A 19,948-nucleotide genomic window follows, 5' to 3' on the forward strand; every position below is an offset into this window, starting at 1 on the left:
GAGGAAGCAGAAGCAGCTCTCTCTGGCTGCAGGTAGTGACCCTTAACCTTGACCTCCAACCTCAACCCTCCATCAGTCTGACAATACACACTCTGACAAAACACAGATGTGCAAACACTGTGGTGTTACCTCAAATTTGCAAATATTGAAGGGACTGTGTCTGGTACCATAAAGCTCTAAATACTTGATGTTTCTGAAACATTTAATCCTGTCATATGGCAACTTACTCTAATAGTTAATCATTAATAAGTGTGAACTTATTAACAAAAAACAGGCATTATAATTTATCTCTTTATTATTTGACAACAATAATAACAGCATGTTGCATTTGTTCACTCATTACATTTACAGAAGTGGTCAGGAAAGCAGTATGGATTCATTGACTTGGTTCACACAATCATCCATCCTTCCTTCCTTTATCACGATGTTTGATGATGCTGGAGGTACAGCTGCTCAAGAGACATGAGCCCTGTCCAAAGGCAACCTCAAACCGTACACAGATAAGGGAGCTAAAACCAGCATCCTTAATGCACCAATGGTAACAAGTAGCTTGGCTGTTTTTGGACAGAGCCCATGGCTTTGGAAGGTGACTTTGACTTTCTGGAGCTGCCTCACCAGCTCCAGAAGAATAACCTGCTGCCGTGTTTGGCAGGCTCCAGTTTACCCTCAACGGCCATGTTGGGCTCAGGACGTGGGCGAGAGTGGTAGGGGTTCTCAGGGAGGGGCCGCGCGGTCGCCACTTTGGTCACCTACAAAAAGACAACAAACATACGTGCTATGACTTGTCAGACATATAAACATTTTCTTTGATGCAATGGCTGATTTAATTTGTCTGACAAACCTGACTGTCATGAAGGAATTTAAAATCATGTATCACACTGAAAATACCTCAATATTACATTACTTTTGACAAGTGGTCATTCCAATATTTAAATAAAAGTGCCCCGGAGGGGAATTTTTTATGGACATGCACAGGTTCAGTGATGCAAACTTTGAAAGCGCTATATTCTTCTGGAAATTGTAATTAATGTAAGTGACTTGAAACACCAAATACCTTAGAAATATTGTATCAATTTCCCAAATGAGAGTAAAAAATAGATTGTTTGGAGTCTGGTAACACCTGTGAGAGATCTAACAATCAAATAATGTGCAAACAGACTTTTTCCATTGTAGAGCAGTGGTTAAAAAGCCAAAAAATAATCTAATCAATAAAAACATCTTGCGTAGTTTGTTCTTGGAATGAAACTCTACTTTAAATCGTGCACCACAGAGGTTGAAGCACATGGGTTTTCATGTGCCCTGAACTGCTGAAATCTTAAAAGACCATTTCCTCCGTTCTCCTCAAACTCCTGCAGCTCTTCACATCATGATTTATATTCCCCCTCAGCTCTTTTTTAGTCACCTCATCCCTTATCTTCTTTCCTGCTCCGTCCCTTCTTCACACTTTCAGTATGACTTTTGGGTCACATCTTACCCCTCTCTACTTTACTCAATCCCTCTGTTACTGATTTGCCTTTTTTTTTTTTCTTTCTCCAAGACTAGATATCTTCCAGCTTAAATGGGTCTCTTTCTTTCTGAACCTCCTTCCAAATATCCTACCATTTCAAGCATAATTAACAAAGACTTTTCATTTGTTATATAGCTGAGCAACCACAGAAACTCAACCGGTGTTTGGACAGTCAACCTGGACACTTTTCATAGTAATCAGGTGTTAGATTCATCTCCTTTTGTTTCCCTGCTCATGTGATTTGATTCAATGAACAATAGTTCTGCCTGGCAAGTGCAAAATGGCCAGAGTTGATTACAGCCATTCAAAGATTTCCAGCTTTGAGCAAGTGCCCTCTGAAGACTACAGAAATAAAAGTCCAAAAAGCAATTGTCAAGATCCGTTTGCGATGTTGTTTTGATCGTTGCTATCTAATTAGTGAATTAGTGCTTGCCAGCGAGTTATGCAAGCCCCTTAAAAATGGCAATTTTACGAAATGAAAAACCAAAGCAGCAAAAAATACATGATTTGCCTGCTCAAAACTGTATGAATACTATGCAGATGCAATCAGAGCCTCCTGCACAGCCTACAATCTACAAGAATAGAGCCCATCAACCGAGCCGCTCACATTGTGAATGCACAGTCGGTCCCTCACAAGTCTCACCTTAGACAGGTCTCCCAGCTCAGGTCTCTCCCATCCCAGCTTATCAAGGACACAGTTGTCGAAGACTTGCTGCTGCTTACGGCAGTGGCGCAGTTCTGCCAAGTTCGAATAATCCAGACAGGTCCAGTACTCCGTGAAGGACTCGGCACAGTTCCCCTTGATTTGCCTACGAAGCACAGAGCAAACAGAGATTTGAATCAGGGTCAAATATGCAACAGTAGGATTCATTTATTCCAGAAGACTCAGTTGCTGTGAACTGTTCCATTAAAATGCAGAAAAAAAAAAATGTTTTAAGAGATATAACGACTCAGGAAAAAGAAACAAGATTATATGAAAGATTCCTTATAAAACACAATTCATCCTTTGTGCCTGAACTGCTCTAATTCAGGATTCAGACTCAAAACCGTGTCGGGAACTTTCATTCAATTTCATCCTCAAGATTTCTGAGATTTTCATAATAAGAACTATCCAAAGGACGGCTAGCAGTTGCAAGAAGCACCTAAGAATCAAACCAGGTCCCGGGTGCAATTACAACTTTCCTCAAATCGCTCCTCATTATAATAATTACAAGTATTGGTCTTTCATAGTAACTCTCAGTTTATCTTTGTGGCAGACTAGTGCCTGTTGTTTGTTTCTGTTTTTGAATTGGAGGTCATGTGTTTTTGAGAACCAAAAACACAACGTGTTTAAGAGACATGCACACAGAAAAACACACAAAAGCACCTTAGTTACTGCATAGGCATCAGGGCATGACCAAGGCTCTGTCTAAAACCTTCAGTAAACACAGACACAGCAGTTAAGAGTGAAAAACCCCAGACCACTTCCTCAAATAGCCTCCATTGGCAGTTTTATAGACACAATAGGCTCCATAGTTACCGTATTCTAAAATTAACAACCCTTTTTGCAACTGGTGATTTGAGAAAGTAGAGCAGCTAAGTGACATAAAGGTGTTCCACTTTGGTCACCACTAGTTGATGATTCATTCTTATTTTCTTTCAAGATAACATTTGGTTGTTGAGGATTTGAAGAAGCGGCAGACAGGATTATTCAATGGCCATAAAAATACAGAATACATTTATAGATATCTGTCAGCTGCACTGGAATAAAAACAAAAAAAAGTACTGACGCAATAAAGAACATCAAGTCTTATTCACCCAAATCACATTAACACCATAAAGCAATCTCACTGAATAATACACACAACTGCAAGGGGAGTTATAGTAATTGAAACTTGAAACAAAGTGAAGTGCACAGAGATGTTCTAAACCATTATACACTCATACTTGTATAAGTCTAGTTCTACCCACAGCCCACCCCAACGTGCAGGGTTTTATTCTTGTGTTTATGTGTGAAAAATGTCTTAATCTTCCCTTTATGTTTCTCTTTTTCTGGATATTTTGGTTCTATTTCCTTGTGTTCACAGTCACAAAAACATTGAAAATGTTTGCAAATGAATTACTCATCTTTCCCTCCACTTAGATACATAGCCACAATATGCACCATTTCAATCAATCTAATTTTTGAAATATCTTGTAGATAATGAGAAAATAATCTCATCCAACTACAACTGTTTACTACTCACGGTTCAGTGCACTCAGTGCAGTCTGTCCTTGGTTTAAGGTATGACTAGAATGTTCAAGTTATCTATCACCACTCCTCTTAATTTGTAAACTGTTTGCTCACCTTCCTCCCAGATGGTGCAATGGAACGTAAGTGCAACCAACTTTTTCTCTCCTCCTCTAGTTTTGAATTACAAATTCTTCTACTTGACAAAGGGAAGACTGGCATCTACATCCCCCTTCTGACCAAAGCCAACTGAATGGAAATCTAATTAGCAGGACATGTTTGCAGAATAGGAAACAAGAAATCACAACTCTGAAATCTTCTTTCTGCTTGCACTTAATAATTGTAAACTCTGAAAACAGCAGTATATTCAACATCTGAGTACATTTTCTACCCACTTCCATCACAGAGGATGAAATGCAAAAACTGACCGCAAACCACTTTTGACCAGGGTTTGACTCTTAAACACTACACTCTCCAGCTGGCTCCAGAGTTACGCCACATTTTCAATCACTCTCTGACCACAAGCACACTGTTCAGTTTTGCAGATGACACCAGCCTGGCAGCCTTCATCTCCCAAAAATAATCTATGTACAGAAAAAAGACTCACTATGCGATACCAAGGTGTGTTGTTAACCATCTTGAGCTGAATATAATCCCAGATAAAAATATGAGGATGGAAAAGAAGTCTGGCTAGTCCTCACTCCATTTAGATCAATTATTTGATTTGATTTCACTTTCATCTGTTAAATATCATGAGAACATCTCCTGCTTCATATCTACATACCCTAAACATCTGTCTTTTTAACTCTTTTCTGTACTGAATCTATTAAAAACACAAACTGAGGTAAAGGCTTTCTTAGATGATTGCTTCAGAAATGGTGTCTGTGTAAATCTAAAAGTATTTGGCACCAAAAAGTTTGAAAACCCTGTTGTGCGCTACCTGAAGAAGTTGAGTGCACACTCGTTGACTTTCCTCCCTTCTTCTAGACACTTCCTCGGGTCCTTCTCCTCCCAGCGGCAGAGCATGAACTCCTTGTTAGGTTTGTCACACTGGGAGCCATAATGGTGGGCAGCAGCCTTCAGCACTGCAGATGACACATTGATCTGGACAGACACATGGAAAACAATGAGACTAGTAAGAAAATATTATCAATTACCAATTGAGTGATACACTAAGACATACATTCATTTTTGAGGTACAGCATTTCTGTGGTCTCTGTTGACACCTTTAAAAAGCAGTTGAAGACTCATTTATTCAAACTGGCCTTTATCTCACCTCTTGCTGTCTATTGCTTCACAATTTTACTCTTGTGAAGCACTTCGTGACCTTGCTCTGTGAAAGGTGCTATACTAAATAAACTTACTTATTTACAGTACACATGTTTCAGCACAAGTGTAGATTAAATGAGAGCAGCTGGAAACTGCTAGCTCTTATAGTGAAAAAAGACTATATATAGCCTACAGGTTCTATCTTGTCTTTTCTAAACCTGTGTATTAGAGGAAATCATGTGGATTACGAGGCAGTTGTGAGGACTGAGCCATTTCTTGGAGAACAACCATTTATTCTTCTGTATGTCCAAACTACAAGCATGTTTCCTGGTGCGTGCATTTCAGAAGAGGGGACATACTGCACACCAGTATTCATCTCTAATGGCCCCTTCATCACAGAAGTGATGCAAATGCTTTGCTTTACTATACTCAAAGCAAATTATAGTCTAACACACTTTATTTAATACTGAGAATGTGAATAAACTATGGTTTATTTTTTAACATCTAAATACCTTCATCTATGGTAAAAAAAAATAATAATTGTGATGTCCTCTGCAATACAATAACCAGTTATACTTGAGATATCAAAGCGCACAACAGTATGGAGTTGGAGGTGATGAGTTAAGGGCACTGTGCATTACAATGTAATACTAATAGAATTAATCAAACTTCTGCTTTTAAAAGAAACTATCACCTGCCCACCTATGGTTTATTAGATCCTTGATGCTCCCATATTTAGTATTAGAGAAAAACAAGCTGCTGCCAGCTGACACCTGACTTCCAAGGACAAGTTCAATGAGCCAAATAACACTGCTGACATAAAACAGCCAGAGCATTGTAACATTGCTGCTATCACAGGGATACATTAAAAAGATAACGAGAACAGAGAAAAGTGCGATACAACTCTTGTACAGACCAGAGTTAATGATCGGTATAACCTGTCTCGATAACGCCTTGAAGACGTATTTTGATTCCTCTGACGCTTCTTAATGTTGCCACGGTGGCTATTTCCGCCCAGAAACATCGCTAACCAATATATTATGTATAGATATATTGTCTAACTAACTTTTACTACTGTGAAGGCTGGTAACGCCAGTGCAGTAGTATAAGTTAAAAGCTACCGGTCATATCTTGAACGACATAGCAGCTAGCGTTAGCCTTTAGCATGATCTGTCTTTCTATCATTTTCATTCAAGCCACACATACGTCCACGGCTACTCACCTCGTCCACATTTAGCTCCTGCAAAGTCGGAACTTCCACCGTTGTGGGCATGACTTTGTGTGTCTGTCTGTACAATAAAACAAATAACAGAAACTCGAATTCAAGGTCCTCGTCTGGTCTAGCTCCAGGACGAGCGACGGGGCCGCTGAGAAGGTCAGTCTGATGACGCCATCAAGAAAGCGACAAAAACAAGAGCTCCCGGGACGCGCATGCGCACGTAAAGAGCTGTAAAGGAGAAGAATTAAAAGTTGGATAATTTTTTTTATTTGTTTTTGTCAAGTTTCATTGTGAAATTGTTTAAAGTGTCAAGCAACACAGTGACAAGCGAGTCATTTGCTCTTCGTGCTGAAAAGTTTCAGCTATCGAGCTCTGTTACCGCGTTGCCATGGTGACGGCACAGTTGACCGTTGAGCTTCCTAGTCGGTATACAATCTACGGTTTGTATACCTGTTTGTTTACTTTAAGAAGACAGGACGCAGCAACTAATTTTTTAAATGGAGCTCATTGGAAGCAGTTACAAAGGAGATACGAAAAATGGCAGGTAAAATGAGTAGGCTATATCTTTCGTTTTTATAACCCTAAAAACAGCACAACCAACTGAATAAAATCACAGTGCTGTCGGTTTTTAGTCAGCGAAACTAACGTAGTTATGGAGAGCAAAAAAATGTTCACAATGCACTGTGAGACTACCTGTTCTCACCTTCAGGATGGAGGGGAGGGGAGAGTACACCTTTCCCACAGGGAGCAAGTATGTGGGAGAAATGAAAGATGGGATGTTCCATGGCAAAGGAGTGCTACACTTTCAAAATGGAAGTAAATATGAGGCCACCTGGGAAAACGGCACATCTAGACAGGTGAGGAGTTGTGTGTGTGTGAGAGAGAGAGAGTGTGTGTGTGTGTGTCTCCCTGCATGCATGTCAGACTGTATGCATCCACATGTACACATATGTGTTTCACATTGGTTATAGTTGATATTACATCTGGTCCCTTTTAGCAATCACTTACCATTATTGTCGTAGTTATTAGGTTTCTCTCCTTTTTTCCTGTATGAAGATATAGTCTCTCCTGCTCTGATGCAATCTTTCACGGGCTTTTGCCACAACAGCGATCACTCCAATTATCATCATCATTTCAGTTGCGGTTCATTTGAAATGATAGCAGCTCTGAACCATGACTAACTTTGGCCAAGACAACCCTGCACCTGCATGCATGTCAGCCCCAAGAAAACCTGCTTCAATTCAAAACTGGGCTAGACCATCCAATAAACTATCTGAAATTCAGACTCTTGAAATTTTATCTGGTAGCCTAGCTCATTGCGCAACAACCCCCTTCAAACAATGGCTCTCAACCTTAATTCTCCAGGTTGTAAGAACATTTTGTGTTAAGAAAAGTATAGTTCTGCAGTAAAATTCATTATTTTTGCATTTTTATTGCTAAATACAGCCTATTTTTTTGATTCCACGCCTTTTCTGATAATAAACCAAATGAAACCAGCTGAAAATTGGCAATGTTGGGTTGAAAGATTTACAGAATAAGAAGAAGAAATGAAAAGAAAAAGAAAAGAAGAAATCTTTTTAAGTGCAAATATCATGGAACTATTACAATATGTGTCTTACACTTGATCAAAAAGTGCAATAAAATAAAATGGATTGTTAACATAAATGTCACAATAACCTCTATATTTTTTCTGGTGCACAGGCCTTCTCCACTGCTGGCATTTTAGCATGTCATAGCAGGAAAAGCACAGGTGTCATCAATAACCTTAATCAAGGCTGCATTCCATAGGTGTTCCAGGATCCTGGTACTGTACATGCAGACATGGCTTAATGGTATACTTCAGTGCAGCTGAGCCATTGTTAATGTTATTAGTTACACGTGTACCTCTCCTGCAACTCCTGCTCTAAATATCTACTGTGAAAAAGGTTTATAGAGAAGACAAAGCTAAATCTAGCATGTGTCAGCTCACTAATTGTAAGCTGTTATTGGTTGAATTTACTCTAATTTACATATGTCAAATTCTCTCAGGATGGATTGATGATGAATTGGTATTTGACCCCTCAGCAAATATGCACTCTCCTCAAAAATCTAAATGTTATTAAATCAAACCAAAGGATATTGTTGACTTTGACGTGAAAATGTTGTTATGCTTCCAATATGCAAAATTACTGAAGTGTGTATTTATTTTTCAAAATCTATTGTATCATTCCTCAAATAAAACATGCACTTGCAACACATGCACACATGCACCCAGTGTGTGGGTTCACCCAAAATACCAAAAGACATATTTTTCCACTTTCCTGTAGTGGTGTATATCCATGCAGATACTTTTGGTTTTATCTGCTGAGGTTTTTAAGATATCGATCTCTGAGATTTCTGCCTGAGCCCAAAGACAATGGAGGAAATTAAAATTCTTTTGTGGTGCTTAAAGCAGTTAAAAGTGACATTTGAAAACCTCAACAGCAACTTATTTTTCCAGAAACCGTGTCTGGGGTATGTAGGATAACCCCCAGACCTAGCTTTCAACAGTTTTTGCTGGAACTACTTTCTACCAAAGAAAAAGTCTCATTGAAAACAGCAAGTCAACAGTGAGGTCTTTTTTGTCTTGAGTAACAGGGACATGGTTTTTGGAAAAACACAGTGCTGTTGAATTCTTCAAATGTAATTTGCAATGTAATGTAATTGGCAGCCCCACAGAAGTTTAGCACATAAAACTATCTGCATGGTACCATTTAGGTAAGTGTGACAGTTTTTTTGAAATTTGGGTGAATTAACCATGAAGAATTATATTGTGTCTTTCATTGTGCTTCCTAACAAGGGATCATTCACCTTTGCTGATGGTCTGCAGTACCAGGAGACGGACTGGGACTACTGCAACGGTTTCGACAGGCGCTTCTACAGCGAGAGGTGCAATGGACTCAGACCTGCAGGTTCACACTCTTAAATTTGCTCATGCAGTCGCTCATAGGCCAGAAGACATTTTGACTCATCACAGTAGGAAAAGCACAGGTGTAAATAATAAAATGAAAGATGGCTGAATTCCATTTAGCTGCTTTAGATGATTTACTGCTTACAGAGTCGAGATCTGTGTTCATCACCAGCCTAACAAACAGATGAACAGTTTAGTCTCCAATCCACCTGATACTCATGGAGTTGGGGAACATTAGGTGGAATCCGTTAGAAAAGGCTGAGATTTGAAAGCAAAATCTTCTTGGTGTGGTTTGTTATTCACTGAGCCAATCCTCCAGCTGATGATACTGACTCATAGTGTTAGTAGGCGTAAACCTCCATATGAATTTTATTCAATACAAAACAATTGTTTTGCTCATACAGGAGAATCTCAGCTAACTGATCTGCATCCTCCACGTGTCATTCCTGATGGGTGTTATGATTGTGGAGATGGTTTCTATGACCCCACCACCAGGGTCATTACTTCCTACTTGGGCAGATTCCTCAGGAATGCAGGTGAGACAGAAAATGTTATTTATTATCACTGTTGTTGCCTTGTGACACCAAAGGTGATTGTGTATGTTATGACTCACAGGAGATGTCATCCAACAAAGTAAATATAATATTAATCCTTCACTACTAATGTAAATGAACCTTAAGACATCTTGTGAACCATGTACTTACTTTGAGCTAAAGGGAAGTAAGCATTACCGGAGTGTAATACACAATTAGCCAATACCACAGTCTCTGATAAACAAATAAGTAGAGTCAATCCAGATATAAAGGACAACGGATATTTTCACAACATATCAATCATCATAAAATTCTCTCCTCTTTTCCTAACTGCTTACATCTCTCTAGTTATTGCACATTTTTTCCACTCATTTGATGCCAAATTGGCTACATTTTAGTGGTGAGTAATATTCAGGCATCTTTGCCTGTTGTGCCAAGGTAAATTGGACAGATGAAAGTCAAAAGCAAACACGAATTTCCATTTCATATTACGTTTACATAGTTTTATGCCCAATGAAGCACCTTGTCAGTGATAGATTGCTGTATATTAACTGCATTTATATAGTATCTTGACAAAGCAGCACCATTTGTTTCCATTATGGATCATTACCAAGAACAGCGTCAATTCCAGTTATCATTTTGCTATTGATTTAAGCTATGTTTCCAATTTTGCAGTTTGCATCATTTGCCTGCTTAGTGTGTTTACAAAGACCTGGAAATTGCGCCAATGATGGAGCTGATGGTTTGTTGGAGTGCTTTGCATTCTTGCGCTAACAAGAATCTGAAAGTGGTAAATACAGAGATGAAAAGGCACATGGCGTTTTTAATATGTACAAATGACAGACACTTCCTTAGTGTAGAATCTTCTTGTAAATGTGCCAGTTGTTGGTTAATAATGTTGGATTATTCAAGGAGGAAAATCTCCAATCAAGCCTATTCGTCCATTAAGATTCCTTGAGTTAAAAGCTGTTATTACAGGAGTCATTCCTGCCTTGTCATACAAGATAGTAGTTCTGTGTAAAATGATGTCTACTTTCCAACAACTCCTTTTTCCTGAGAAAAGGTCACATAGACAAACTCTTACTGACGATTGCTTTGGTGCATGGTTAAAAAAGCAAACAGTGTGGCCATATGGGAAGCATTTGATAACACTGAATCTATGGGGTGATGTTAAATGCATTATCCCTGGATTTTCTGATGGTAGATTATTGCTACAAGTCATCTGATAAGCATGCCTCTATGGGCTATTGCAGTCATTTCAAAGGCTTTTTTTTGTCAAATGTGGAAAATCCAAGACACATTTTTCCACTGAATGGGTGCCCGTATTGGAACTCCTGATTTGAAGTGAATGCACTCTGTCAGGTGTCCAGACAGGAATTCCCAAAGTCTGATATCCGCTCCTTGTCATGTCTTTCCACCACAATTTTACATCACTAGACAATACTGTAAATTAGGCAGCAGGCTCTGAATTTTATTTTTTGTGAGTATCTGCAGATATAGACAGCAGAAGCCTTTCAACCCAGTAGTTAAATACATTTCACATCCAGATTTATTTCTGTGCATTTGCGTTTAAACCGGATCAGAATGATCAGGATTTGGAAATCCCATGTTTTGCTATCCAAGATCAGGTAATCCATCTAACTTTTGTGCTGGTTTTTCAAAGCAACATTGGATTGGATCACCCTTCAGATATAAACTTTTCAAGATTACTAAAGCCAGATTACCAGTGCTCTAAATGGGACTACATATCCCAATGGCTACTAGCTATGTGAAGAATAACAGGTAGAATAGCCAGTGTGGGTCACTTTAAATGTTTTTATTTGAGGAAACAGAAAAGAGCACAATAAAACAATACAAATGTCCCCTCTACTTTCCCATTCATGTACATGGGAAAGTGGTGTCAGACTTAACACTCATTTCATTTCAGCTGTACTTTGTGTTTGCTGCTGATTTGCAATTGTTATTTGCAATATATTAACACACTAAAATAAGATGGTGAACATGGTAAGAAAGATACCTGCAAAACGTCAGCATGATAATATTGTCATTGTGAGCATGTTGCCACTGTTATGCCTAAGCTAGCATAGCTGTAGACTCTTTTGGACATGTGCTTTACAGCTTTAATCACAACTACATATCTGCATGGAGATGTTGTAAAATCTTGCAGGACTATTGTAAGGTTGCCTTGTAATTGTAGAAATCCAGGAAGCATTCAAATGAGACAATATTTCAGTATTCTGCCATCTTTAAAGAAATCACTTGCAGCCCAGCTTCATTGTCCACATTCTTGTCTGATGATTCATCAATCAGTTTTATTTTGTATGTTAATTTTGCGTGCTTGTTTTTCACATTACAAATGCATACATGTGTCAAGATATGATTCCTGGCAGAAGTTATGGTATGACTCACACTCTCCCTTAGGTAGAAATGGATTTTTGGAAAGAATATTTGTATTTTGTACTTCGATGAGCTACTTGCAACATAATACAGATTAGTTCCACAAGCACACAAATCTTATTTACATATGTGTAGAGACAGAAGGAAACAGAACAGAAGATCCACATCCTCGCCAGATGTCATCAGCATGTGTAAGAAGACAAAAATATGTTTTGTGATTTTTTTTCCTTGATGCGGGTTGTTCATCATCATTATAGTTCTGGTATTGATCAGTGGAATGACAGAGAGGGAGATAGAGAGGAAGCAAACAAGAGAGGATGAGAAAGAAAGATTTTTTTTGGAAGTTGAGATGAAAAAGAAGAGGAACTGAACTCTGTCCAACAATACTCTGACTGTTTTGATTTAGATAAATATGGAGTCAAACAGGAACTATTTAATTGATGTGTGCTGTTCCTGTGTATGTATTTGGAGGGGTGTGTGTGTGTGTGTGTGTGTGTGTGTGTGTGTGTGTGTGTGTGTGTGTGTGTGTGTGTGTGTGTGTATGTGTGTGTGTGTGTATATGTGTGTGTGTGTGTGTGTGTATATGGCTTGTTTTATATATTATACACACTATTTATGTCTGTGTGCACTCTCCTTCTTGTCTTGGTATACATTTCTTGAGAAGAATGCTTCTGTATCCTGTATGGATTTATTTTTCAACCCTGGGAGGTGAAGGCACATTTGTCAGAGTGGGTGTGAAGACAGGATTTATTGCCTCATGGCTTCCGCCCAGGATGAGGACTGCGACAATGATGGGACACAGGGAAGAACCGCCCTCCCAGCGGGGGCGTTCTCGGACGTTTGCTGCAGCAAAGAAAGAGGAAGGAGCTCCCTGTGTAGCGGTTACAACTAGTGGATGTTGGACAAGGAAGAACTCAGCCAGTGAAGACTCGTTTCTAGGAAAGTTGCAAAAAAATGCATATGGAACTGTTTTAAACTGCAGATCATTCAAGTTTTACCCCCTTGAACTAAATGTCGTTGCCAAGAAATATAAAGCTAAACTCTACTTACTGGTCAAAACTGACCTATTGCGAAGTCCTGCCCTCCTTAGTTACCGTTGCTAACTTGGACAAACAGTCCTTCCTGGCATAGAGCCAAGTAGCAAAACAATAGAATCTGTTGCTAATATTCCCCAAGAGGTTATAGATTATTTTTGGAGTTGAACTGATTTCTTGTCATCAAGGAGCTGCCGATACACCCGTAATACTATATTGCATGGAGGGATATGTAAAGAATACTGGTACACCATGTAGAAATGTAGGATGATAGAGGAAATGGAGGGTCGCAGATGGCTCTGTGGTTTAGACACAAAACATCTCAAGAGGGATCAAAAATAAGCTCTGACATCCCTGATACACTCAATCTGGTCCACGCTAATTCTCAACAGTGATCCAGACAATTCTGATCCTGTTTCTACATATACTTACATTTACTTTATTAAGCATTAGTCTCATCATTTATAATATTAAAGATGCCCTCTATACGTGTTATAAGATGAAAACACTCTGCTTTGATTTATAATTTGCGGCTATTATGGTGACATACAAATTATATCTACTCCTTTTCCTTCATTGAGAAATCCAGAGTCTTTGAATATGCAAATATTTGACTAATGGACACAAGATGTCTCCTACTTCACCGAAAAAAGTCCAAAGTTTCCACATCACACTTGTGTAAGCTGCATACTTGACCCCACATTGCGTCAAACTAGTTGTGATGTCATAAATCATGCTCATAGGCCTCCAACCCTTAAACTCAGATTTAACGTGAGCACAGAGAAACTTTCCCCCTTCAGCAGATGAATGTGAAAACTGCTTTCTAGTGTTTAACTCTGCACAAACAGTACTGTGCAAAAGTTTTAGGCACCAAAAGTAAAGTGAGGATGCTTTCAATGTTTTTTTATTTATTAATTAACTTCATACAAAGTTCAGTAAACAGAAGAAAACTAAATCTAATCAATATTTGTTGTGACCACACTTTGCTTTTTAAAACAGCACCAGTTCTCCTCGGTACACTTGCACACAGCTTTTCAAGCCGCTTGGCAGGTCGGTTGTTCCAAGCATCTTGGAAAACTTGCCACAGCTCTTCTGTGGAATTAGGCATCTCGGTTGCTTCTGTTTCTTCATGTGACCCCAGACTGAGTGGATGAGGTCTCTGTGGGAGGCATACCATGTGTTGAAGGACTCCTTGTTCTTCTTGTCACTGAAGATAATTCTTTATGACTCTGGCTGCATGATTTGGGACTTTGTCATGCTGCAGAGTAAATTTGCAACTGATCAGACACCTCCCTGATGGTATTGCATGATGGATAACAATCTAAACATCTTAAGTAACTAAAACTTTTGCACAGTACTGTATGTTATTCTACACAGTGAAGGTCAAACATCCAACTGAAGGAACAACAAGCAAAACACATTTTTGCGTGGAGGGGGACTTTCATGAAGCATAGAGTTAGTTAATTGTAGGTGACAATGTAATGTATTGTAGGTGGTTGGCATCAGCTGTTTCATTCACGCTTCACCATCAGTGGCTCACACATCAGCTGCTTGGCTACCAGCTGACTAATCATATCCATGCAGCTCAGCCATTATAAACTGACATTTCTCACTATTACTCTTAGTGTCAGTGCTGTTGGCTGCTGCAGCTCCCTTCACTGCTCCATTCTCCTACTTATGTGCTATATTACTTGTATTGTTGATTTAACTAAGATTTAATATTCATGTATGTGTTATTTAAAGGGGGGATTTGTTCTCCCAGCAGAATTGTCATTACTGCCCAGATTTCTTGAGAGCTCCCTTAAAGAGCAGAGCCCTTTCTGCCAGAAGTAATTACTTCAAATTACTTGACAAACATGTCTCTGACTGAGTGAGGGCCATCTGTAGCTCAGGTGGTAGAGCTACACCTCAGCCATTAATTGTAAGGTGGTTTGGTCCCTGCTTCCTACTGTCCACATTATGTCATTCTCTCCAAATATAAATGGCTTTGCAGAAACCAGTTACTACAGTAAAAGGCTAAGACTGATCCTGATACTAATTTGTCCTCTCAGCTAGTCCTGCAAAAACACATAGCAAATCTTACTTTACTCGTTGGTTTAGGTCAAGGACTAGGACGCATTTACACGGGTTGTAGGAGGTGTTGACCAAAATTACCCTGCCAGCAGAAGGAAGCAGTCAACCAATAGAAGATGGCAGGTGCTCCCTTATACTGTCATATCAGTGTGAAGCCACTGGACTGACATTTACTGTTGCCTCTTATTTAGAGGAAAACAAATGTTTCTCAGTAGATTTTATGAACAATATACTTGAAAGTAGAAGGAATTATAAGTCTTTTTGGTCTGGATATCTAGGGACAAAACAAGCTAGAAGAAAGAGGAGGATCAGCAGGTGTCATAAATGCTATTTGGATACAAAGTCCCCCCCTGCAAAGCTTAGAAGATGGAAAGAAAGAGTATGTGTGTCTGTCTCCATGACCGTACAGAGTGTGACGTTGATGAGAGACTGCAGTTTGTGAAAGATGAACATTCAGGGATCACAGGCTTTGTTCCTGGCGGATATTCTTCCCAATTTTCTTCATGAACTTCTAACCTGTTCCTACTACCACAGAAATTAGTTATTAGGTTTCCATCTCTTCAGATCATCTCTTACTTGATGGATAAACCAGGGAATCTGAAAAGAAGAATAAGACAAAATCATTTCCTTTGTGTAAACAAGTATTTTATGGCAAAGCCAAATCTTTAATTTGTCTTTGCAAAGCATCAATTCTGGTAGACATCAGGTGTGTTTTTGACCACAGAATTGAATTGAATTAAAAATTTGAGATGGATTACAAGTGAGAATTTGATGGAATTGTTTGTTTTGCTAATAATGGAAGAACTCCTACATTTAGACAATTAAAATCACAAGGGAAACATTTTAGAAACTTTTTAATACGATGATATAAGACAGAACCTCATTTCGCTTCCAAACATTTTGAAATACACAATATTGCCTGTTAAACAAATTGAAGTTCTTTAATTTAGGTCTATATTATGATTTAACTTTGTTTTTCAAAATTGTTTGACTTTTATATGACATGTGAGAGCATTACAACAAACATGTGCTTCCACTCACTGCCACCTCACTGTGTCACAGTGAACCAGCACCGCTTAAATCAAGTCAACAGACTACAACACGATGAAGTGATTACTGTTAAATCTGAAACACAAATCATATAATCAACAAACTAAATGTTCTAAATACAAGCAACAAAAAACCCCAGCTATTTTTATCTGCTTTCCACCCAAACGTCCAGAGACACATAATTGTACTTTAATTTGTCATTGCTGATGAATTTTGCTGATGCTTAAGTTAGGAGGTGCAATATTAAACGTTGGTATTACTCTATAAAGCTGTAATTAAAAAAGAATGGGGGGGGGGCGGGGGGGGGGGGGGATACGTGGGCCACATCTGCACAATTAAATCTCCTCTACTGACTGAAGTGTGTTCTGTTATTACAAACAAACACACACACACAGACACACACACACACACACACGGTCAGTTGTGTATATTCTCTCTTGGCAGCAACACTCGGCAGCAGCAGCTCCAGCAGAGGCCATGTGTTGCCATATTGTTTGTAGCATTTTCCTGTTTCTGGAATAACCGCTTCCCTTTGAAAGTCGGCACAGAAAGAGTTCCACACTGAAAACATTCCACTGCCAAGGAAAACACCTCTGGTGACCAAACCGCGGCCCCTCCCTTTTGTCCCAGTCCAGCCGAGGTGTTTCACAGACAGATAAAATCAGCCGGGGCCCTGGGGAGTGGAACATACCCTCACACTGCCTTTCCTGAAACTCTCATTTTTCATACATCTTTGAGACAAGAATTCACCATAAAACAAGATTCACATGTTAATCCTGCGAGCTGTGACAGATGGATTAATAATTTCAAAGATGAGAAAAGATAGTATGTTTCCTTCAAAGCTGTAAGCCAGAGAGCTGCCGCTGTTTTCTGTGATGTCATCATGACACGAGACCAAGGGCCGCTCCGTTCGCAGTGAATTGGAGACAGATGACGTGTACATATAGGTTTGAATGTTTGTTTTAGCTTTCACATTTAGGTAAGTTTGATTTCACTGTAGTACTTCCATTTAGAAAACCGCAAAATGTGCTTATATTAGCATATAATTACCCTGCAGAGTGTAACCAGGTCTACTAAGTTCAGCTCCTCGTCCCTGTCAGTGGACCAGGTTGAGGGTGTGTTTCTTGATGCTGTTGCTTAGAGTCTTAGCTCTCCTATTTCTGTGAATATTATTTCTATTTTACCATCAAATCCAGCAGAATAGACATCTCTTCAATCAAAAGGGTGTGAGAAAGCAAATATTTACTTCTGCTAATTAAGCCAATGTCTATGCCTTTGTGTGTGTGTGTGTGTGTGTGTGTGTGTGTGTGTGTGTGTGTGTGTGTGTGTGTGTGTGTGTGTGTGTGTGTGTGTGTGTGCATGTGTGTGTGTGTGTGTTCAGTCTCTGCCATCAGGCTGGAAGGAAACACTTTTCCCACTGAGTGTATTTTAAGGATTAAGATAAACAGACTTTAACAAGGTGCCATTATCGCTTCCACACACTCTCTCTCCTGTGTACATTGCACAAAGGTCATACATGCAGGTTGTTAATGTTGAGATGGATATCAACCAAAAAAAAACTTCAATAAACAAGGCTGTGTGGGCTATAGTGATGATGCAGGCAAATTTGAAGGGTATTTGCCTATATTTCTACTTTATTGAGAGAACCATTGACGTAATATGATTCATTTATGTATTTCTGCATTTATAAGTCAAACTGCAATGTCAAAATTCAAGTTAAATATCACAAAAACGTCTTCCTATCCTCAGATTGAACGAAATTACCTTAATATACCAGACACCTGTGCCCTCAGATAACTGAGCTACCAATTTCATATGCGTTAAATCGAGAGATAAATGCCGCTATTCAACCTCAAGAAGGCAGAATTACAGAAAATATGAAAATGTCTCAATCTAATCATCATTAAGGCCGGTTTTAGGTCGTGGCTAATTGAGTTCAGTCTCGTGGTGAGACAGTGACGAGGCGCGTATAGGCTTCAATAATTACCTTTTCCACTAACAAACGTGTGACAAAGACTGGTGCAAACGTTTGCGAGGCAGCTGCCCGCGTGTCCGATAAGTTCAATTGACCTCCCGATCAGAGCAGGTAGACAGAAAGAGAAGAAGGAGGGGGGTGTTTTATACTTGAAGTGGCTGTTAGTGTTGACGCCCATAGCTGGCAATTACGCACAATCAGTCCGGGAGCCGCAGACCTGCTCCTCTGTACAATGGAGCCCCGCGCGCAGTCGAACCTGGGGGTGAGGCCCGCGAGCCGCTCAAGTGCGTGCAGCTGCGCGCGCTCCAGAGAAAGCTCACTTCCCCCGCAATTAGCTACTCATTTCAGTTTTAACAATGAAAAACTGGTTTATTATCGGCTCCTCTGGCAGTCGTTTCGGTTCAAAAAAATTGGCGTCCATTTTTGGGGGGGTTATTATTTATTGGTGTCTGAAGTGGCTCTGAGAAGTTATTTTCTCCTAATTGTGAGGCTTATCTTGATTTGACAAATTTACCAGAGACTTGAATGGCACTTCACTGTCACAGCCTCACACAGCAAAATGACCTGCGGTTTAATTATGCAGCCTACTGGTTATTACAGATTTGATTTAAACGTTTTAAGTGAGTTCAACAAAAATGAATGCAGCTCCTAGTTGTGCATCCGTTACGTTTCAATCTGCAGTTTATATAAGCCTGTTTTTTTCCCTAGGCTATTTGATCGTAGGTCAAACGTTTAGAAAAACAATTTACTTTTCTCCAGACTTCGTTTTCCAATATTATTAACGCAAAGTCTCAATAATTTCAAGTTAAATCTTTCCAACAGATGACTCGGAACATGAGTGGATTGTGCGGACCTGTCGAAAAGCGTGGGATGAGGTTGTTGGCGTCCCTCCTGAAAAAGTCCCCACATCTGTTGCAGCTAGACCCGAGGAGACCAGTAACTTCAATCTTTAATACTATTTTAAAATTTTCACTTGTTAATTTTTAATTTAGAGGCATATTAAAACTATAGGAACTGTCTTTGTTATGTCTTTGATTTTGTGTAAGTCATATGAGGCCTAATAAATGAAAAATATTAAAACATGGTATATTTTATGATTTATTTTATTTTTTTATTTTATCCCCCTTGCTCTGTATCTACTGTATTGTATGAGTTGCAACTGCTGTCTCTCTGTGCATTCATCTTCATTTCCGTAATACTTATTGTGTGTGTGTGTGTGTGTGTGTGTGTGTGTGTGTGTGTGTGTGTGTGTGTGTGTGTGTGTGTGTGTGTACCCCTCCAGTATGTCTACAAGCATACTGTGTAGCATATATGCGACCTATATTTCCTATGTGGTTTCTTTCTAAATTAGGTTTATGTGTTTAGCTGAATTACTTTTTTTCTGTCAGTGAATATCAGTTTCCAAAAGTGTACTACTGGTTGTGCATTTTAACCTGATCAAACCAAACATTTCTAAGCCATTGAATCAAACATGATTTGGTTGTAACAAAACAATATCTGCAACACTCACAGAGAAAAGTGTGTTGGATTCCTGTTTCTTCAACATGAATGCATTGTGTGTCTCACAATCTAGTGGATAAAGACATTTTTGATTCAGTTCTCATTCCTGATAGGAAGATTTTCAGGCTATAATGCTTAGATGCATGTTCAGATCCTGATAATAAGATGCATACAAAGATACAGCTAATATATTCAAAACATTAAGCATGACATTCACAGGCTATGTCAGTAAATAAGATGGTATATTTAGGAT

The 19,948-nt window shown here is 39.2% G+C and overlaps 2 protein-coding genes and 1 long non-coding RNA gene across 4 annotated transcripts; 1 reads left to right on the forward strand and 2 right to left on the reverse strand.

Moving 5' to 3' along the window:
• Positions 1–277: 277 nt before the first annotated feature.
• On the reverse strand, positions 278–6,390 carry ndufa8 (NADH:ubiquinone oxidoreductase subunit A8). The gene is made up of 4 exons (XM_044334093.1): positions 6,208–6,390; positions 4,657–4,820; positions 2,151–2,316; positions 278–749 (listed from the first exon to the last, which is right to left on the reverse strand). The coding sequence occupies exons 1-4, from the start codon at positions 6,256–6,258 to the stop codon at positions 612–614; spliced, it is 519 nt and encodes a 172-aa protein (XP_044190028.1). The 5' UTR covers positions 6,259–6,390; the 3' UTR covers positions 278–611.
• Positions 6,391–6,486: 96 nt separating this feature from the next.
• morn5 (MORN repeat containing 5) lies at positions 6,487–19,274 on the forward strand. 2 transcript variants are annotated; one of them, XM_044334092.1, is made up of 5 exons: positions 6,487–6,748; positions 6,914–7,061; positions 9,023–9,134; positions 9,538–9,669; positions 19,018–19,274. In XM_044334092.1, the coding sequence occupies exons 1-5, from the start codon at positions 6,702–6,704 to the stop codon at positions 19,146–19,148; spliced, it is 570 nt and encodes a 189-aa protein (XP_044190027.1). In that variant the 5' UTR covers positions 6,487–6,701; the 3' UTR covers positions 19,149–19,274. The 2 variants fall into 2 exon arrangements, with proteins under 2 accessions (XP_044190027.1, XP_044190026.1); XM_044334091.1 differs by lacking the exon at positions 19,018–19,274 and adding an exon at positions 15,449–15,612.
• Positions 12,621–19,009, reverse strand: LOC122968692. Its single transcript, XR_006398869.1, has 3 exons — positions 18,208–19,009; positions 15,578–15,767; positions 12,621–14,355 (listed from the first exon to the last, which is right to left on the reverse strand). It is a non-coding gene; the product is annotated as an uncharacterized LOC122968692 (long non-coding RNA).
• Positions 19,275–19,948: the final 674 nt, after the last annotated feature.

The sequence above is a fragment of the Thunnus albacares genome, chromosome 18 (genome assembly GCF_914725855.1).
Source record: "Thunnus albacares chromosome 18, fThuAlb1.1, whole genome shotgun sequence".
In the NCBI taxonomy this organism is placed as follows: Eukaryota; Metazoa; Chordata; class Actinopteri; order Scombriformes; family Scombridae; genus Thunnus; species Thunnus albacares.